The following is a 22,747-nucleotide window of genomic DNA, read 5'->3' as shown; positions in this document are numbered from 1 at the left end:
TGCTTCTACAATGTCCAGGATTTTTTTTTCAGTGTTGGTGAGCTTGACATTCCTAGATTATGGCTCTGTGTGTTTCTGTGTGTGGCTTTTGGTGAATTCTGAGTGGAAATGGCTTTCGGATGTCTTTATTATCCAGCATTTTAAAGTTGTCCTAGCATCTGCTATATTTTTCTTTGCTGCAGTGAATTTCTGTGCATGGCCTTTTTGGATTATCAGTATTGGGACATCCTTAGTCATTTGGATTTGGTATAATGGTTAAGGTATTTACCTCACAAATACAAAGTCCAGGATTTCTCACCTTTGAAAGGGAAATTTGCTAGGCTTAAAATGGCCAAGAAGGGCAGCAGTTTAGCATTTACTTAGTGTTATGCAGACTGCCTCAAAGCCCTATCCCTGTATTCTGTCTCCCACAGGCTGTTGTGGGGAGATCTATGCTTGGCATACAAGGCATCATCAGACCCTACTCTTATGGACCACCTGCATATCCACAAAACAAACTGCATCAGAATTAACCATGACTCAGACCTTGCCTGTGATATAAATGGGGCCCACTGGAGAGACAGGTAACTATCCGAGAGACTACCCCTTCTCTGGAACAGGCTTTCCATCCATGGGAAGCAGAGTTTCTCCCTAACCCAATTCACATGAAAACTTGGACATTGGATAGAGGATAGGAAATTCATCCCTGATTTGGCACCTATGTCATTAATGGACAAAGGTAGCCTGTAAATGGTTCATCTCCCAGGCTCCTGCTTGTAATGTTTCATCTCCCAAGCCCCATACTTACATCTATCAAGGTTACCAGAACTTATCAGAGATTTGGGATGCATGACTAGGGTTATAAAGGCCCCAGTTGTTATTAGTGTAGTATACATCTATGAACCTATAAACTTAAGTCATCACTGGTTGCTGAGCATGTTTAGAGTTTATAAGGCATTTGTTTGGTATGGAGTTTAATTTGTACATTTAGATAAGCTGTATTTAATAATTTAGAATTTAAATCTTACTTTATTTTCATGTAATATTGTAAAGTATGGTGCATTTGCTCAGGCAACTTTTCATATTTTGTAATAGTTGTGCTTTTTTCCATACTTAATAGTACATTCTTATATTTGTACAGTGATAAGTTTAAGCATATAAAAAAGATGAAATGGTAGTTAAGTTGCTCACTTATAGTCGCATTGTAGGGAAATGGAGGCTGAGAAAATCCAGTATTTTACTACAGGATGAAGGTCATTATAAATCCATAGCCTTTATCCTTTTCTTTAAACAGGCAGATATGTACTGGAAGATCATTTCATTGATGGTTCAGCCTAAAGCAACAGGTCTCATCAGGAAATGTCATTGCACATCAACCTGAACGAAATGGAAGTAATCTGAAGATTCTTGACTGCTTTTATAAACAGTCCTTCTTCAGTTTGCTATGATGAACACAGCAGTCACATGATGAATCAGTATGGGGGGTGGGGTGGAATCAGATCTTTGAAGATCTAAAAAGAGACATGCAGCACAGCTTAAATTTGTCAAAAGTACATATTCCAGGATTGCAGAATACATTAAATGATTCTTTAAGAAGGAAATAACTATAGTTCACAAATGAGAAGTCTGGAGCCAGCTTCCAAGGCATTGTATAGAAGTGGATTATGCTAAAAGTGCATATCTTTGACACAGACTCAACAACCAACACCAAACCTTCTGTTTTCTTATTCCTTAAAAGCAGTTTTGAGGATAAACACTTTCCATCTTCAAGGAACTCAACCTTAAAGCAGGACTGCAGTGAGAATAGGACAACTGCCTTGGGTGCAAGCACTACTGACAGTGTAACAGAGTTATTCATCAAGTGGGATTATACTGTAATGGCATTTATTTAAGTAGCCATGATTGGGTGATCCTGTAGCTGTTACACAGTGTTTGTGTATGCACGTGTGTGTGTGTATGTGTGCGTGTGTGCGTGTGTGCGTGTGTGTGTGTGTGTGTGTGTGTGTGTGTGTGTGTGTGTGTGTGTGTGTGTGTGTTAGTGGCGAGTGTTTGTGTATGCACACGTGTGCGATGGTGGTGAGTGCTTGTGTATGCACACTTATGTGTGTGAGTGATAGTTGCTGCAACTGTAGCAAGGAGCTAAACTTTTTTTCTAGTTCTCAACTTCCATATTTGGAAAACCTTTTTTTTATGCTCCTCAACTTTGAGTTGAGGGGGCTGTCATTCTTGGGAGTGCTTAGGGCAACAATTTAGCTAGTTACAGTACAGCTCCACTTTAATAGATGTGTAGTTACTGTTTGCACTGATTCAGAAGGCACTGTTGAAGGTAAAGCAAGAAAAAGACAGGATCATCCTAACAGCACTCTTTTTTCACTAAGACAATAATGGTCTTCTCTTATACTGAAACTGACCAATCTTCCACTATGATCCTTGCCTCTACACAAATCCTAAGGAACCCAGCAACAAGACAAGTTTTTGCATAAAAATCTTAAGACAATAAACTTATCGGGTTCCTATAAGATGACCGAAGATGGTCGTGCTCGAACTTGAAAAGACAAAAAGGCAAAATGACAAAGCAGCAGATAAGTGAATTCTTTCCCGTTTTTGTCATGCGATCTCAGAGTTGGTATATTTAAGTAGGGAGGTGTGGGGGGCACAGGCCCCCATGTCAGGGGGTGTGGGGGGCAAAGAAGCCCCCCACTTTATGTTATGTTTTAAGTGGGGTTTTATTTGTTTTTTTTTTTTTTTTTTGGAACAGCGATTTTTTTTTCCCTTGGAAAAAAAATCGCTGTTCTAAGTGTTCGAGTTTGTAAGCTTTCGCTTACATGGGATCGATAAATCATTGTTTGCTTTTCTAAGCATTCAATGATTTAATATAGACCCAACCTATCAACTTGTTGGTCAGAATTTTGTCCTAAACATTGATGCCTTCTTTAGCCACATTTTAAACATCTTGGGAGAAGCCAGTTGACCAATACAAGGACATATTTCCTGAAAATGTGGAAGTTTATTTGTTGGACTGTATCAGAAGGCCTGATGTCAGTGAACTGCCATATATCTAACCTGTTGAACTGCTTAAACTTCCAAGAGGATACATGCTGGCAAAGGTCATCTTTCTAGATGATGTAACAGACAGACAGTACTTATTTTGAAATACATTATTTGTGGTGACTGAAACATCAAGGAGAACAGTTTGAGTGACAAGCTGTTATATGCAGGCTATGTTATACAGTGCTCTAAAATGAAAGTGTCCTTAAAAATGAATCCCCCATTTATGATATAGTATCAGTGATTTTGATTCAATAAATTCAATTATTAGCTTTTAACCCAAACAGCCACAACAAAGAAGAGTTTCTTTATATAAGTGCTGGATATGCAAAGACAGATAAGATATACAAGAATGAAAAAAAATAAGTTCAGGAAAATTAATCGACTGTGGCAGGTCATTTTATTGATTTTTACTATGACAAGTGTAACAAGCCTTTGAAGGGAGTTATGTGAGCACATCACATGAATGCAGTGACAATCTCAGAAACTTTTTAAGATATTTTAGATGCTGCTACTTTAATATCCTCATCTTCACTAAACACTACACACTGCAGATACACTCTAAAGTAAGATAGTTGTTTTTTGCTCAGGTGTTCTACAGGAGAGTTTAAAATTATCCTCCTCTCATGGTTATCCAAATTCTGCTTGGGGCTTTAGTCAAATGCTGTGATATGATTTATTCCTACTGAACAAGTTGGCACAGGCATTTAAGCTAATTATCATAACAGGAGATGTTCATCATATTGATCACTGCAGCAGCATCCTTAGCTATATGGGTTATATCCTGCCAAGGATATAACAGCAGGCCAGCTTCTGAAGCTTCATGCCACCTTCCACGCACCCAAACAGTCAGGCAGCTCAAGCTGAGTTGACTAAAGAGAAGTTTGGGTGTGAAACCCTTCGTAGCGTACACTCCTCTGTAGCTTTTGAGGATCCATGGTCGGCTTATGCTTTAATTTGTTGGGCAGATAAGTTAGTTTTGGGGAAAAATCCATTTTCTTCATTTTGTTGATGTTTTATTACTTTTCTCCTCGGGAAAGTTATTTTAAATCTAGGAGTGTTGTTATTTATTTTACTCTGTGAAGACTGTAATGTACTATCAAAAGAGCACTCATTTTTTTCTGTCAGAGTACAAAGTAACTGAAAACATTTTTTCCTGTGGAGAAATTATGCTTATTTTTTTTTCTTTTGTGGGGCTGGCACTGTGTTTTAAAGTGCTTTTACTATGTTTTTCTGTAAAAAAATAACTTTTGTGCACTGGTAGTGTTTTCCAGCAATCACTGTTTGCCTTCCATGGGAAAGAGGCACCATTTTGGCTTGACCACGAAACAGACTACCTTTCCCATGGTCAGCCCTTTTTCTAGCCACAAAAAGAAACAATTAAGCAAACAGCCTTTGCCACCACGTCAGGCTAGCAGATTGTCTCAGCTGCAGGTGGATGACACTGCTGTGGTCATATTTTGTACCTCAGACCACTCATCTTTTATCTCGGATCCTCTGATGTAGCACCTGAAGCCACTATGTACTAGGGGTTAGACAGGTCCTCTGCAGCTGTTGGGATCCTGTTAGTGGGAGAGTTACTCTTGTTGGTCCTGGGAGAGGCAACAGGGAAGGTTTTCCTGTTGTGACAGAATGCTGTGCCCATCCCTGGAGAAGCAACTGTAGCTATTAGTATTACTGCTGGCACAATTTTTTTTGTCAGAAAGAAGTGGGAAACCCAGGCATGTTTCTACACTTCCTCAAACTTCTTTGGATATGAGTAGTTTACTGGGTCTGTCTCAGGGTTTGTTTCAGGCTGTTGACCCTTTTTGTAAAGTAGTCTCTGGTAAAAGAAAGAGTGATCCCTCTTTTCCAGAAGAGATTCAAGATTCTGAATCTGAACAGGAAGATGTAGGAGCAGATACAGGGCTTATTCCTCAGATTTCTAATTCAGACCCAGAAGAGAGCTTGGTTTCTGATTCTCCCTGTGGAGGATGCTCTTTCTCTAAGACTATTGCTAGAATGTTCCAGGGCTTTCAGTTGGAAAAAACTGAGAGTTCTCAGTCTTTCAGAAAAGACTAAGAGCTGTTACAGAAAGATTTTCCAGAATCTATGCTTATTTATCCTTTTCGTTCTACTTTTGAGGATGTATCTTTTACTGCCTGCAATTTTCCCGATAGTCAGCCAGCTACCCTCAAAAAGGCAAATAGGATGTATAAAGTTCCTCAGTCTTTTACATTTGTATGTACTATTCCCAAACCTGACCCAACAGTTATAGCTTTAGTTGATCCAACTGCTGCTAACCTATACTTTCTAAGGATGAGAAAGTTATTGACAGGCATTGGAAAAAATGTGTATACTTTTGCAACTTCAATTTTCAGTGGAGGCCCTGGGAGAAAAGCTCCACATACATTTCAGATGTTACACATTACAATAATACAGAGAAATACTGTTACAGTTACATAGATAACTAGAGACAATAGAGAAAACATAGAAATATAGTTGCAGTTACATAGCTAGCTAGAGTGAAAAATACAGTAACAGTCCTAGGCATTAATTTAAATATGGTATTTCGAACATTAGAGTGCATACATTATGAGTAAGAAATTTAGAACATATTGGGGTACATACATTATGAGTAGAGAAAAGATAATAAGAGTGGAAGGGTTCACAGATGTGAGGACATTTAGAAGAGGTAAGTTGAAACAAAAAAGTAGGGATCAAGATAGAGGAGGGATTACCAAGGATAAGTAAAAGAGTAGGAGAGGAAGGCAAAGAGAAAAAGTATAGGAAAAACAGTAATAGTGGAGTGGAAAGAGGAGTGTCAGAGTTGGAGTGGAACACGGGAAAAAGAGGTAATTGTTTTACTAGATAGGGCTAATTTTGACATGGGCATAATGAGTTAGAGGAGAGATGTTGTTTAAGTGTTAAATTTGTAAGTAGTGAGGGTTATTTTTGGCATGGGCCCAGTGGAGTCTAGCTCCAGTTATAGCTCATTGTAGGTTACAGGGTATCCACATTTATCTGTATTTAGACAATTTGCTTACCTTTGCAGAGTCTTTTTCGAAGAGGCAGGAAGCTCCCTCTTGGGTGAGATATCTCTTAAACAAACTGGGAGTTTAACAGAACATTAAACAGTCTTACTTGACTCCTTTACGTAAGATTGTGTTTCTCAGATGTCAACTAGACACCTCAGTTTAAAGAGCTTTTCTTCCACAGGAAAAAAATAGATATTTATTTAGATCTACTTCTATGTTTTCCACTTAGACTTTGGCCACTCCGAGGGGATATCTCTGAATTTTGGGTCTCGTGGCATCTGTAAATGTTATGCTGTCCATCTCACCTTCCTTCTTTCTGGTTGGGTTCGGAGCTGATCTCGGCTCCGACTCGGCCATTCTAAAGCTTGAAGAGTCCTTACTGGCTCAAGGCTAACCCCTTATCCCAGCATGCTTAGCAGTAGATACCCAGATCTCGTTTTCCACTTGCAGCATCGAGATTGTCTTCTGCTGGCTCAGGCTAAGTAGTGAATTTTCAAAAAACACCAAGATAAAAGAAATAAAAAAACACAATTTCACCAGCGCTTAACCAGCACTTCTTTATTCAAGTGATCTGGTACCTTGGCAATTCGCCTTCATGGATCACAATGCATTCCATTTTATAGAGAATTAATTAGCTAACTGAATTATTGACAGCTGTATGATGTGTATATATATTTGTTTGAAGATGGAATGCATTGTGATCCATGAAGGCGAATTGCCGAGGTACCAGATCACTTGAATAAAGAAGCGGTGGTTAAGTGCTGGTGAAATTGTGTTTTTTTAAGTAGTGAATTTTTTCTGTCAAAATTGTTATTGTTTTAGGCTAAATTTCCTTAGAGTTTAGAGTTTTCCTCTTCTTTATCACCCCTAACCTCATTACTGTTGTTTTTGCTGTTGTTAGGCCATCGTTTCTCTCAGGCCTTTACCTATGTGTTGTTGTTAATGGCCTGTTTTTGTCTTGAGGGTTGTTATCTTGTCCCTTTATCCCTCTTTGCTACCTATGGAGAAGCTGTTTTAGTTAGAGGCCTTCTCCCTTTGGGAGCAGTAGCCATTTAACTTAGAGGCTACCCCCTCCTCTTCTCCTCCTTTCTTTCTTCTTCTTTAAAAAAAATAAATAAATAAACACACTTTCCAGTTGTTAGTCCTTTTGTGTTTATAATGTCTAAAGAAGCTCCAAAGCAGTCAGGATTTATGAAATACGACTCGTGTTGCCAATAAATGTCCCTTATAGATGGGCATATGAGTTGTGTTTATTGTTCGGGTGCGATCCACCTGCAGGACTCATGCTCTGTTTGCCATGCCTTTAGCACATGGGTTTTTCAGGAGAGGCACAACAAACTTATTTTGAGAGGGTTATTAAAACCTCAAGTTGAAGTAGCATCGGATACTCAGCCCTTAAAAAAAATCCGATGACAAAGTGGCATCTTCGTCGGTTCCACCTTTGGTGCCGACAAAGTCAAAATCAAAAACTTCTGAACCTTCAGAGTGGATTGTTGGCTCCAAAGAGTCCTTTTCTCCGGTGGCTCAATCTGTGGCTTCGGAGCTGTCCCAGACTCAAAAGAGATCAAGATCTCCTTCATTGGACCCGGTGAGATCTGTGCCTCAGTCTCCACTTTTGCAGTCAGTGGCAGGTAGTCACCAGTCCTCGGCCCACTCCTCTCGATCATCCAGGAGTTTATTGGATGATGATGTGGAGAGAGTGGTGAAGAGGCTGCTCAAGACACGGGTATTTGCTCAGGCCTAACCCAGAAGGAAGTGGCACCATTGTCTGAACCAGTCCCTGTCTCTATTCCTCCCCCGACTGTGTCCAGTTCAGAGCCGGAATACATGGAAGTAGTAGTGGTGGAACCGTTGGTTCCAACAACCCTTGCCTTGTCAGTTCCGACATCCACTCCGACATCCTCGATAGTCTGCTCTGTCTGGGGGTCTGGGAGCCAAGACTCTGTCGGCTCTGAGGGGGGAAGTGGCATTGGACCCTTGTCCAACCCCGCTCCCCCCCTCTGGGCCTCTGCACAGGTGAGTTTGGCTCCCACATCTGCCTCAGAGCCATCGCCTTCTGTGTGGAGGAGGTCTCCAGGCTCCTCGGCGCTGGAGCCTTCCTCCATTCCAGACCGTGGTGCCTTCGAGGTGATGAGGAGTGTGCTGTCCACTGAGACAGCACAACCCTCGGCTCCAGTGGCTCCATCCCCATCGATACTGGTGTCTGCCTCAGATCCTTCTCACCATCTCAAGCGTAGGGAGCTGATGCCCCAGGACACCCCACAGGGAGACCCTTCTTCTTCTGAGACCTCTCCTGAGCATGCCTGAAAGGAGGTTTCCAGGAAGAAAAAATGTAAGAGGAAGCATGTGGACTCCCCTGAGTCTATCACTTCTGACATGGACTTGGATGACTCGGAAGGGTCCCCACAGTCCCCCTCTGAAGATGTCTCATTCTTAGACATCCTGTATATCCTTAAGCAGAGGGGAAACTGGAAGTCCCTTGCCCCCTCTGAGGATGAGTCCATGTACCTGGATGCGTTTGATTTCCAACCTTCCACCTCCTAGGTGTCTCTGCCTTTCAACCCACTTTTGTCTGTAGTGATTCGAAAGGCATGGAGTGCTCCAGAGACCATGGAGCCCATTCTGAGAAGGCCTAAAAAATTCTTGACCGCACCAGTGGACAAGACTTTTCTCTTTAAAGGCATACTAGTTGATGCTATGGTGGTGGCAGCAGCCACCAAGAAGGAACTCACAGAGACATCCTCTTTTATCCATCCACCAAACAAGGAGTCTAGAGCCATGGATAGATATGGGAACCATGTTTTCTCTTCAGCGGCCTTTATTTTTCGGTCGCTGAACTATTTGATACATTTCACAAGACTTCAGAGGGATCTCGTTAAAGAGCTGGGAGATACCCTCCAGGATCCTTCAGCTGAGGGTGCGACTTCCAAGTTGGCTAACCAGCTAGTGACCCAAACCTCCATTGTTAACTTCTACATGCACCTGATTTCTTACACAGCAGATAGAGTGAGTAGGGTGGCAGGTACATGAGTGGCTCTTCACAGACACTCTTGGATGCACCTTTGTCAATTTGCGGAGCCCTTCAAGTCCTCCTTTATGAATGTCCCCTTTGATTGCTTGGCCTTGTTCAGGCCTCAAGTTTGAGAGACTCTTACCAGGAGTGAACGAGATGGCAAAACTCTCTGCCATAGGATTCTGTTTTTCCACTCCATCCCAGCCTTATCCCAAAGGCCAAACGAGTGGCAAAATGTGGTTCTGTAAATCCCAAGGAGCTTCGCCAGACAGATAATTCCCCCAGGGGCAGAGGGGGAAATAATAACAGGAGACGCCGACCTCGTGGCAGGGGGGGGGTCTGCAACAGGGCGACAGGGTTGCATTCTCTGCCAGGCCCTTTCAGAATCCCTGAAGGATTGCCTGGCTGCCCACCTCTGGAGGCAGTCAGGGGCAGAATATCACTGTAACCAAGAGCCTGGCAAGATATAACAGAAGACACATTGGTACGGTGCATAATATCCAGGGGTTACAAAATTACCTTCTCCGAAACACTCCCAAGAAGTCAAAAATCATCAATCCCAGATGTTCCACCCAATCTTCGGGATCAAGCCGCCTTAGAAGTAAAAATTTTGCTGCAAAAAAGATCCATTCAGGAAGTGCCTGCAGACCAGATAGAATCCGGAACTTACTCAAAGTTCTTTTTAGTTCCAAAAAAGACAGAGGACTGGAGACCTATCCTGGATCTCAGCATTTTAAACAGGTCAGTAAAGAAGACCAAGTTCCAGATGGTGACACTGCAGTCCATTCTCCTCTTTTTGGTCAGGATGATTGGATGTGCTCTATCGATCTCTAGGACACGTGCTACCATATAAAAATAGACAGGCAGTCCAGGAGACATTTCTGCTTCTGGCTGGGAGCCAGTCATTACCAGTTCAGAGTTCTGCCCTTTGGTCTCACCACAGCCCCCAGGGTGTTCACCAAATGCATGGCAGTAGTGACAGCTAACCTAAGACGTTTGGGATTCCAGGTGTTTCCTTATCTAGATGACTGGCTCCTCACTGCCACCACTAAGCATCATCTCTTAAGGGCCAGGAACCACATGATTCACACTTGTGCATGCCTAGAAATCACAATAAATTACAAAAAATATGCCTTGTTGCCCTCTCAGTGTACTACTTTCATAGGCACTCAACTAAATACAAGAGACATGATTTCCAAGCTCCCACAAGAAAGGGTGCTTGCCATTCGATGTCAGATCTCTCTCCTCTTGTCAAAGTCAAAGGTTTAGGCTCAGTTAGTCCTAAAGGTCTTGGGTTTGATGGCGGCTGCCATTACTCTAGTCTTGTTAGCTCATTACCATATGAGGATTTTGCAATGGTTCCTCTTCACTCAGTGGTCATATCAGGATCTACCAATGTCACACATGATCTTAATCACAGATGCTTGCAAGAAAGATCTACAGTGGTGGCTCCACTCTTCCCTAGTCACTCTAGACAGGCCCTTTGTAGCCCCCATCCAGTAGCCACAGTTACCACGGACGCTTCCCAGATTTGGGGGGGGGGGGCATTATCTGGGACAGACAGTCCAAGGGACTTGGCAACCTCATGAGTACCATTTGTTTGCACATCGATGTCCTGGTGATGAGAGTGGTGTTATTAGCATTGCAAGCACTTCATGACTCTCTTCCTTTGGGCTATATAGCAATTCAGATGGACAACATGTCATTAGTGTGGTATATCAACAAACAGAGCGGAACCAAATCTTACTCTTTGTATCAGGAGGCCCTTCAAGTATGGCAATGGGGGATTTCCTCTCAGAATTTTCTGGTTGCAGCACAGATCCTGGGGAAGTCCAACGTGATAGTGGACAAGCTCAGCAGGGCAATTCTTATGCCCCACGAGTGGTCTCTGAAACAAGATGTGGCGGATATGATCTTCCGCAGATGGGGCCAGCCATGCTGCATTCTTTTTGCCTCTCACCTAAACAATAAATGGAGCAGCTACTTCAACCTACTTCCCCACCGGGATAGTCACCCAGAGATGCACTTATCCACAATTGCCCCCCTCCCCAATTCTTTACGCCTTTCCCCATTTCCTTTAATTTAAAAGTTCTTCAGAAAGCAAAGTTACTGAGTCATAAGCTGATCCTCATTGCCCTGTACTGGCCTCATCAGATATGGTTCCCATTCCTTTGGCATTACCTGCAAGAGGAGCCTTTGATTCTGGACCTGGTTCCAGACCTTCTGGCATATAAGTCAGGTGCTCTTCATCCCTCCATTCAAACTCTCAAGCTGACAGCTTGGTTTCTCCAATTCCAGTCCTAGCCAGGCTCCCAGATATCTCACCTATGGTTCAACATATTTTAGTCTATTCTCATAAACCAACTACTAGGAAACTGTATGCTAGTAAATGGAAGTGGTTCTCCTTCTGGGCCAAACAAAATGACATTGATCCCTTTACAGCTCCAATTTCAAAAATCTTGTTCTTCCTGGCAGAAACCTTTGAGAAACGAGTAGCAGCTACTACAATTCAAGTTCCACTGGCTGCTATTTCTAATTTTGATGTGAGTCTCCTAGGTTCTAACCTCATGTCCACAAGCTAGGTAGGGCCTTTTTGAAAGGTGCTACCCTATTAAGGCCTTCTATCCAAGAACCTCTCCATCCTTGGGATTTAAATTTAGTACTAGCAGGTCTGATCTTAACTCCCTTTGAACCAGTTGCTTCTTGTCCTCTAAAGTGCTTATCATGGAAGACTCCCTTCCTCATTGCTGTTGCATCAGCTAGGCAGGTTTCCAAGTTTTCCATCTGCCCACCTTATATGATGTTTCACAAGGATAGAGTATCTCTTAGAACTAATCATTCCTTTTTAACAAAAGTCTGCTCAGAGTATAATTTGAATCAGTCAATTGAACTTCCTGTTTTCTTTCCAAATTATGGCAACAAGGCAGAGTATAAGTTACATCAGTTGGATGTCCACAAGCAGTTACGATTTTATCTTCAAATTACATAGGACATCAGAAAATCAGATCAGCTGTTTGTATCCTTCTTTCAGAGTAAGCAAGGCTCACCAGTTTCCAAAGTGACCTTCTCAAAATGGCTGTCCAATACTATTACTTATGCTTATGAGTCTCGGAATGTGTCTGTCCCGGGAAAAGCAAGGGGATATTCTACTAGGTCCTTGCCTACCTCCATAGCTTTTCAAGCTAAGGTTCCATTAGATACTGTTTGTGCGGCAGCAACATGGGCTTCTCCCCATACCTTCATTACTCACTACAAAGTGGACATGGCCTCTCAGAACAGGGCATCCTTTGGTTCCACGGTTCTGAAGTCTCTTTTCCAGTGAGCCACCCAGGATTTAGGTGCTGGGGATGCTGTCCCAACCAGAAAGAAGGAAGGCAAGATGGACAACATAACAAAGAAGTTATGTTCTTACCATAACGTTCCATGTTTGTTGTCCTTTATCTCACCTTCCTTCTTGCATCCCTCCCTCCTTCCCCCATCCTGGATGATTGAGAGGAATTTCCTTTTTTTTGGCTGATTTGGCTGAGTTTACTTGGCTTTTCAGCTATTGGTATAGTCCTTGTCATCATTGTTGTTCTGTTATTTTTGGTACAAGGAAGCAGTATTGTTTAGTTACCTCCTTTATTGGGCAATTTATAGTTCTCCTATCTAATGGTTAGTTCTCACAAACAAGATCTGGGTTACTACCGCTAAGCATGCTGGAATAAGAGGTTAGCCTCTAGCCAGTAAGGACTCTTCGAGCTTTAGAAGTGGCCGAGTCGGAGCCGAGATCAGCTCTGAACCCAACCAGAAAGAAGGAAGGCGAGATAAAGGACAACAAACATGGAACATTATGGTGAGAACATAACTTCATTTTCTCATAATAACCCTGACAAGACTCCATTGGAGAAACATGTAGTGGTATCTGAAATCCCTTTGGTCCCAGCATCAACACTCTATATTTTCAAATCCCAGTGCTGGGGGGGTATTCAGAAGAGAAATCTTTTGGTGGAGACAACAGATATCCTTAAATCCAGGTCTCCCCTTCTCCCTCACTGCTCCAAAGTAGTCAGTCATCACAGACATTTTGGACTTTGCTTGAGGAGCAGTTTCAGGAGTGATAAAAGTGTAGAGGGTATGGGACACCAAAGATGGATGGAAACACATAAATATCAAGGAGGTACTTGCCCTGGTCAAGGCACTCAACTCTCTGAACCATCTTTGGTCCTCTGGACCTCTTTAAGCTGTTACAGACAATGCCACAGTTGTGTGGTACATCAACAATCAAAGGGAAACCAAGCTGTACCCCCTTTGCAGACTAGCCATGATAGCTTGGGATATAGCTTCACAGAACAATCTCTTTCTCTCTCTACAAGCATCATATACTCAATCAGAGCAAATGTGTGTGGTTGATGAGCAGGACCAAGGCAGACCCTCATGAATGGAAACTAGATCAGGGAGTCTTCCAAGATTTGATCCGTCTGTGGGGAGTTCCGTATGTAGACCTTTTTGCTTCCTCTCTGAATAATCAACTGGCGAGATTCTGTTACAAAACTCCATGCAAGAAGGCCTAGAAGTTGGATGCCTTTTCTTTTCCTTGAACAGGAATTTTCCTGTATGCCTTTCCATCCTTTCCTCTAATATCCAAGGTACTTCTGAAGATTCAGAAGGAATCCCCCAAGTTCATTGTGGTGACTCGTTTCTGGCCTAGGCAGTTGTGGTTTTCCCTTCTTTTGCAAATGGCAAGGGGAAATAACCACAAGCTGCCTCACAGACTGGCTCTACTCACACAAGAACAGAGGTGTTTTATACACCCTGACATCAGTCATCTTGAATTGACTGCCTGGATAATAGGATCTTAATTACTTTTAGGTACCTGTTTACTGACAATGTACAGGTGATAATGGAGGCAAGAATCTATATGAAAATCATATATTAGCAAACAGAAAAAAAGGTGTTCTGGTTGGTGCAAACAACATAACAAGTACCCATTCAGGTTTTGTTGTTCTCTGGTTTTACATTATTTGTGTGAGTTAATATCCTATGGCCTTTCTTATTCCTCTGTCAAGGTTCATTTGTCAGACATTCCAGCATACCTGCCTATGGATCCTCCTCTTTCAATGCAGTCCCATGTCAAAATGTTCTTGAAGAGGGGGTTTTGCTTAAGATGCCTCCAAGAAAACTGGTGGCCCCTCATGGGGATCTTAATTTTGTGTTAAACAAGTTAGCACTTGCTCAAATTTGAACCAGCTAATCTGGCTGACTTGAGGTTTTTAACATGGAAAACAGTTTTATTGATTGCTCTGATCTCTGCACGAACGGTATCTGAGTTGCAAGTTCTTATGGTGAGTCAACCATACCTCATTTTCCATAGGAACAGTGTTTCTTTAAGAACTAATTCTTCTTTTATTGCTAAAGTGGTATCCGAGTTTACTTTAAGCCAAACAATTCATATCCCCATTTTCTTTTCTGAACATAAAAATTAGGAAAAAAGGATACTCCATACCTTGGATGTCCACAGACAACTTGGGTGCTATCTTGACAGAGCTAAATATTTCAGATCTTCAGATCAATTGCTTATTTTTTTGAAGATAAGAGGACTGGACAACCTGTGTCAAAACAGACTATTTCCAAACTGTTGACTAAGGCTATTACTTTTTGTTATACTTACTGTAAGAAAACTATTCCAGGCAGGAGTGGCCTTAGGTCAACTGGTGCCCTAGGCAAAAGGGCTCCACTGTGCCCCCTACCACACCATCTGGATGCCCCACATCCTGGTCTACCTACACCAAATAAATACTGGAAGAGCAACCCTACTACAGCAGCACCCTAGGTGGCCACCTAGTTGGCCTATGCCTAAGGCCGGCTATGATTCCAGTCAGGGCTAAGTCCACTCTACCAGGGCCTTGGCTTTGTCTATGGCGTTTAGGAAAGGGTTTGATTCTAGAAGTATTCTAGAAGCTGCTACTTGATCCTCTATATATACTTTTACAAAGCACTATAAGCTTTATTTTTTCTCTATATCTTGATAACACTTTGCTAGCATCATTCTCCAAGAGCTGTCTAATGTAGTTAGCTAAGCTAATCTACCCATATAGCTAAGGCTTCTGCAACAGTGATCAATATGATCAACATAGTACAGATGTGTAAGCTAAACTTAACATAACAGTAGATGTTCAAATGATCACTGCTCCAATAGCCACCCCCCCTTCTTTTTAGTGTGTTTTTATGCCAGGGTGTGGACATGTATTTATTGTTGTTCCTAGCATTGTCCTCTCAGGGCTTAGTGCTTGCTGGTAATCTGTGAAGGATTTCACACTGAAACTTGTTATTTATTCAGCTCAGCTCAAGCTGCTTGATAGGTTGGGCATGAGGAAGGTGCCCTGAAGCAAGCTGGTTGGCTGTTATAGCATTGGTAGGATATAATCTGTATATCTAAGGCTACTACAGCAGTGATTATTCAAACATCTGGTATAATAGTAAGTTCTACTTACACAATTGTACTGTCTTCCAGAAGAGGGAGATTGTAACAGTAGTGCTACCATCCCTTCATATTCTATAGGAAACTGTAGATTGTTATTATGGAAAATGTTGTGCTTTGTAAGTAGGGTGGCCACGGTGGTGCAGCGGTTAGCATTACCACCTCACAGCAAGAGGTTCTCCAGTTCAATCCTTGACTGGGGTGCCTTCTGTGCAGTGTCTGCATGTCCTCCCTGGTTGTGTGGGTTTCCTCCAGGTGCTCCAGTTTCCTCCCACATCCCAAAGACATGCTGTAGGTGGAATGGATACTCTAAATTGGCCCTAGGTGTGAGTGTGTGCCTTCTGTGGAAGGTTGGGCACTGGGCTGGCAACTCAACACTGTAAAACTCCACTGCCAATCATGAGCAGACAGGTGATCCGCTGCAGCGACCCTTAACTGGGAAAAGCCAGAAGAAGAAGTTGTGCTTTATAAGTGTTTTGCACTTTGTTTGTCTGTTTGTTTGCAATATAATATTTTGACTAATGACTGGATATTTGTCTGTCACAGACCTGTTTTCTTTTGAGGCCTTTAGGGGTTCAAAGAACAGAACTAACTGTTGTGGAATTCTAGTGGTATACAAGTGCAACCTGCACCTTTGGAGGTAACTTCACTACTTCATAGGGAATAATGGACAGCTGTAGAAATATCTATTCAAACCAAAAGGGAACAGGATGTAGGGGAAGACTAAATGTTATAATTTCCTGTTATAGCTACCTTGACTCATAGATCCTTGGTATTGTAACTATATTACTCAGCTGTACTTTTCCAGGATTTTCCACTCTGTTTTGATATGACTGATGTGCTTACAACTTACAGAGCAGTTTCCTTTACAATGCTAGGCTAATACTGTGCTGAGCTTTAGGCTAATGGTATGCCAAGCAATATATCAGTGACTATGCTGCATTTCATGCTTTTGTCGATATTAGTACCTTTACCTTTCTGTTCGTTTACTGAAATATATTGACTGCTGCATGCTGTTCAGTAACAGGATAAGGAAGTATGATGGATGTATGGCATCATGTGCTACTAAGTTTTATATTGCATACTAAGGTATTCTCATGGTTCTTATGTTTTGCAGATTTGACAGTGGCCAAATCCAGACAACATCAGAAGAGGGAAGCTTTTAGCTATAAGGAAAATGCAATCCTTCTGCAAGCCCTGCGGAAACATGGTCTCCGTTTGGTGCACAAGAGTAGTCCCAGATCAGAAGTGACAAACCAGCTATGGGAGGTGTTGCTGCAGCGGATCAATGCAGTCAGTAGGTATGGAAGGACTCGTGCACAGTGCCGCAACAGGATTTGCAAAATGATTCAACTTGCACGTAAAAAAGCAAAGGAAATCATCACAGCACACAATACCACACTTGGGGGTGGTTTACCTTTCCCAAAACTCACAGACACTGAAGAATTTCTGGTCCATCTCTCAGAATATGATTTTTTGAGGAACTTCCCTGGTAATAACTTTGATATTAGTGCAAAGGCAGACATGGATTCACAAGTCTCCAAAGATAGCGAGCAAAGTTAGTATTACACAACATTTTAAAGTCATAGATAATGCAACTGTGCTTAGAGTATTTTGATGTGTCCTGTACTCATTGTTCTTTTTCAGGTACCTTAGGGCTGTAGGATCGGTACACAACTGATTCAGGTAAGCACTCAGCTGTATAGCTTACTTGACTGCTCATAAGGTCATAGATTCAAATGCCAAGGTCATAACTTATCACCCTTGAAAAAATGTCATTGTAACAATACAATGTTGACATTTTCTACTTCTCTCTCTCTCTCTATATATATATATATATATATATATATATATATATATATATATATATACGTGTGTGTATGTGTGTGTGTGTGTGTGTGTGTGTGAGAGATATAATTTATGAAGAAAGTAAAATGAATATTGACTAACTTCATTATCATAGACAGCATTTTTTATTTTTCCTGCCACTTTTTCTGTTATTGATATTTGTTATTTGTAGTATGCCCCAGGTGAAGACATCCAAAAATTGATTCAGACTCTGACTTGTAGACCAAGCAAAGGACATATATAAATAATCTGTAAGAAACAGGATATCTGATGTTGTCAATCTTCATCTTATCCTTGACAGATGGGTTTGGTTCCAAAATCGGAACCGACTTGGCTGTTACTACAGGTCGTGCCAGCCAAAAACTCTCGAGCTTCACCTCTACCCAGAATCCCTTTCTCTCAATTACCTCAGACCTCATTTGCTGCATTGTGAAATGGTCACATCTAGCAATTACTTTCGAGTGCCAGTGAGTTTAGGTAACTTTTTTCTTATTTTTCTTAAGTTTCTGCTTCTCTCCTGTTATTCTTTATCTTTATTCATACACTTAGTGTGTCCCTTAAGTATAATCACTGATACTTCCCCTTTACACTTTTGTGTATTTCCCACTATCACCACTGATAGTTCCCCCTCTCTTTCATAGTTTTCCTCATCCCTGCACATGCTAGTGTATCTCTTCAGCTATCATTGCTGATAGTTCCTTCACCTTCTGCCTTTTTTCCAGATATAAAAAATAGCAAAAATAACATTCTGTCTGTTATCTGTTCTTTAAAAGAGTGATATTTTTCTTTGTTAGCTCTCTTTTGTCTAACTACTGTTCGTGTTATCATGGCTGAAAAGGGTAAGGCTCCCTCTGGTTTCAAAAAATGCCAGAAGTGTGGCCATAAAATTCTCTTCTCAGATTTCCATTCTTTATGTATGTATTCTCTCAGCCTCCACCACTTACAGGAAGTCTGCAGCATCTGTCATGCCTTTAGCCATAGGGCTTTGATGGAAAGGCATAATGAATGTATTCTGAAAAGACTACTTTTGTAAGTTTTGGGGAAGTGTTATCACTGAAGATAAAGCTGAGACTGATGTTTCACTGCCTTCCTCCTTTTCTTGTGTTGAAAAATCCAAAAAAAGAAGTATCTCAGTTCCGACCTCCCCATTGGTTCCAAAAGTCAAAAATTGAAGACGTTGATTCTGAAAGTCCCACGGAACTGCAGGCATCTGCTGTTGACACCCAGTGCCAAAGACATCAGTTCCAGCACCGACTACAATTTCAAGCCCTTCAATGTTGAAGGCCTTGGTACATGAAATGACTACTGTCTCGCCTATTAAGACCTTTTTGCCAAGAACTATGTACTCTCCATCATTAGATCCCTTTGCTGGGGAGCTCCCAGAAGTATTCTTGCAGAGACCTAAGTCCTCTTCCACTTCATCAGTTCACTGCACCAGAAGTCTCTCAGAACTCGACGTGGAGAAGCTGCTGAATAAAATCTTGTGGGCTAGAGGGCTTTCAGGCCCCCTCCCTTCAGTACTGATCTGCTTGGGTCTTGGTACCAAAACTTCTTTCACACCATTAACTACTCCTCCTCTAACCTCCTCTGAGGACTTATAATTCCCTGTTCTGGATCTCATGGCACCTACTCTGCTAGCTCTGCAGTTGTTTGCTTCTTTGGAGACAGTAGTTACTCTGAGCTCTTCAGTTATTTCTGAACTGGAGACCGCCTGGAGCTGTGGCTACCCTGTTGTTTCTGGGGAGCAGGTCTTGACTCCAGGTTTTTCAGAACCATCCCTGCTCCTCAGGGCTTTGGCTTGAGTTAGTTTGGCTCCAGCTTTGGTCTCAGGGGTTGGTTCTTCATATCGAGGAATGACCCCAGTTCCGAGCTCCCTTCCCTCTTCAGGGGGGCTGGCCTTCGAGATTATACAGAGGGCCCTTTCTCTTGCAGAGACTCAGTTGGCACCTACCCTCTCAGAACAGGTACCTCCCTCTAGCTCAATTATTCCTCACAGGTCAAGTTTCTGATGGGGCACGCAATAAAGTTGCTTCTCAGCTTGCTACCCTAAAGTCGATCTCCAACTCGCCCATGAGGTTGCTGTCCCATGCAACTGAAGGGGTAGCTAAAGCTGCGAGTGCAGGTGTAGTTATGAGATGCCATGCCTGGATGCGCATTTGTGATCTCATAGACTCCAAGTATTTCTTCTTGAATGTCTGCTTTGTTAGGTTCTAAAGTGAAGGACACATTAGCCAGGTACGAGCAGGACAGAAAGACCTTGTCTGCCATTGGCCTACATTTTCCAAACCTCAGCACTGTTTCTGCAGGAACTAGAGGAGTGGAAAGATATGGCACAAAAATCTCAAGGCCCTTTCCATAGTGCACATGATGTAGATCCCCCCAGAGGCAGAGGGGGTTCCAGTAATGGAAGATGCCCCTTTAGGGGCAGAGAGGATCCCCAAAATCAGGACTCCAGGGATTCTTTCTCCTGACGACCTTATCAGCACTCCTGAAGTGCTGCCTGATTGCTTTCCTCTGGAAGCAGTTGGGGCTCGTTTTTCTCTGCACCAAGCTGCCTGGCTCTCTATTACAAAAGATCAGTGGGTGCAGAGGATAATTTCCAGAAGTTATTACATCCCTCTAATCTCTTACCCAAGACCTCCAAAATGCCTTCCTGATGTTCCACCCAGTCAAAGGGAAGAAGCAGCTTCAGAAATAAGAAAGCTGTGTCTAAAACGAGTCATCCAACAAGTCCCCCCAGACCAGTGTGGATTCGGTTTCTACTCAAGATTCTTTTTGGTGCCAAAAAAGACCGGGGACTGGAGACCCATTCTGGATCTCAGCCAACTAAACAAATTAGCAGTTCAGACCAAATTCTGCATGGTCACGATACAATCCATTCTCCCGTTTCTTCGGGAGGATGTTCGGATGTGCTTGATAGACCTCCGGGATGCGTATTACCACATCAAAATGGACAAGCACTCCAGGAGTCTCCTTCGCTTCTGGCTGGGAGCCAATCATTACCAATTCAGAGTCCTGCCATTCGGTCTTCTGATGGCCCCCAGAGTGTTCACGAAATGTCTAACAGTGGTAACAGCTCATCTGAGACTTCAGGGATTCCAGGTGTTTCCATATCTAGACAATTGGCTCCTCTCCACCCCCACAAAGTGCCTACTTGTCATGGCTCTCTGCCACACTCTAGCACTGGCAGAGTTTCTAGGCATCATGATACACTGGGAGAAATCCAACCTTCACCCTACCCAACAATTGGAATTTATAGGAGCAGTATTCAATACTCAAACAAGCCTAGTCTCTCTCCCTCCTCACAGACTTCAGAGGTTAAAATTGCAAGTAGAAGTGATACTCTGTCGAAGGAAGGTGTCTGTGAGGGTAGTTTTACAGGCTCTGGGGTCTATGGTGGCAGCCATCCTGATTGTTCCCCTGGCAAGATTGCATATGAGACTATTACAATGGCTCCTTTTGTCCCAGTGGATATCCAGCCTCCATCCTCTAAACTCACAGATCCTCATCACCAATTCCTGAAAACAAGATCTCCTCTGGTGGATGAGAACAGATAAGAATCTTTGGTGCTGCCCCTTCCAGACTCCCCAACCCAATGCCAAGGTGACCACGGATGCTTCCCTGATAGGGCAGGGGGGCCACTTTTAGGAAAGACAGTCCAAGGCACGTGCTCCATCTTGGAGGACAACTTGCTTATCAACGTTCTGGAGTTAAGAGCGGTGCTGTTAGCATTACAGGCGCTTCCTTCGCTCCTTCCATGGGGAAAGATTGCAATCCAGTCAGACAATATTTCTGTCGTCTGGTACATAAACAAGCAGGAAGGGACCAAATCCTACCCCCTATGTCACGAGGCCAAGAGAATTTTGCATTGGCAATAGCTTCCAACTGCTTTCTAATTGCAACACATATCCCGGGGAGCTCCAACGTGATTGCAACAGGCCCCCGTCCACACGAGTGGTCTCTCAACCTGAACGTGACAGCAGAAATCTTCAGCCATTGGGGCCAGCCTTGCTCCAATCTATTTGCTTCCCCTTCAAACAAAAAATGCAGCAGCTACTTTGCCCTGTTTCTCCCAAACTGGGAATCACCAAGAGATGCTTTGACTCACAATTAGCCCGTGGGTCTCCTTTATGCTTATCCTCCGATACCTTTGATACCCCTATTTCTAAAGAAAGCAATTCGGTTGAGATGCAAAGTGATCCTCATTGTCCCTTTCTGGCCTCGACAAGTGTGGTTTCCCTTCCTCCGACCCCACCTGTTGCAACCTCCTTGGATCCTGGACACTCATCAGGACCTGATGTCTCACCCATAAGGGCTGACTCCCCACAAATCTGTCCACTCTCAAGCTGACAGCTTGGTTTCTCCACTTCCATTAGTCGCCAGGCAGGAAACCCTCTCCTCACCTGTCTGTGATATTATCCTGGCCTCCCATAAACCATTCACCAGAAAACTCTTACAGGGACAAGTGGAAAAGATTCGCTATCTGGTATAATAATCAAAGTCAAAGTAAACTTTATTGTCATACAGATCAACACAGAGGAAAAAGTGCGTGTCACTGCACGAAATTTCGATACTCGGGCTCATACCATAAGAATTATAGTTTAGAGAAGGAAGATTAATAATAATTTAAAAATACTGAAATAGAAATCAAAAATAAGATCAGATGCTAGATCCTTTTTCAACTCCTACACCTGCTATACTCCAGTATCTTGCTGAGTTGTTTGACAATGGGGTATCAGCTTCTACTATTCGAGTCCATTTAGCAGCTATTTCCAATTTCCACAACGGTTCGGATGGCGTCCCTCATATCTCCACCTGACTTTGCAAGATCTTTCTCAAGGGAGTTTTCCATAGCAGACCTCCTATCAGGCAACCTGTAGAGACATGGGGCAGGATTCACGAAGGCTTACACGGAGTTTAAGAGTAGTGTAAGCCTCCCGATCCAGGAACAGCCCAAACCTCCGTGTAAGAGACAGCTAAAACGTCTCTTACACGGACTGGGCGTGGAAATGCTCAATACCTCATTTGCAGCTCAAAGATATGCAAATGAGGTATTTGAGTGATCCAGGAAGCCCAAACCAGTCCATGTAACGGACGTTTTAGCTGCAGAAATGTACTCAGCTGACAACTGAGTACATTTCTGCAAAATTGACAATGGAGCTATGTCAGCTGCAAATAAAGAGTGCATATGTGTCATCTAGCATGCCAATGGCCAAATATGTGGCCATTGGCATTAAAAAGTGTTGCAAAATTATTTAAAATAACTTTTTTTTTTTTTTTCGGGGGATTTTGATGTTTAACTGCAGCGCACACCCACGCAAACGGGGTGCGCTGCCTAAAAGTGAAAACCAAAGCTTATAAGCCCACAATTATGGGTTTTAT

General features: G+C 42.7%; 1 protein-coding gene across 1 annotated transcript in view; it reads left to right on the top strand.

Moving 5' to 3' along the window:
• LOC122808587 overlaps window positions 1-22,747 on the top strand; it is a 142,631-nt gene that overhangs the window by 45,161 nt on the left and 74,723 nt on the right. The window contains exon 2 of the mRNA XM_044079544.1: window positions 16,635-17,075. Within this exon, the coding sequence (XP_043935479.1) occupies window positions 16,635-17,075 (441 nt within the window). The remainder of the gene's footprint in view (window positions 1-16,634; window positions 17,076-22,747) is intronic.

This window comes from Protopterus annectens, chromosome 8.part0 (assembly GCF_019279795.1).
Source record: "Protopterus annectens isolate FY-2018-M chromosome 8.part0, PAN1.0, whole genome shotgun sequence".
Classification (NCBI taxonomy): domain Eukaryota; kingdom Metazoa; phylum Chordata; order Ceratodontiformes; family Protopteridae; genus Protopterus; species Protopterus annectens.
Note: the sequence above shows the minus strand (reverse complement) of the source record. Positions and strands in the feature narration are given on the sequence as shown.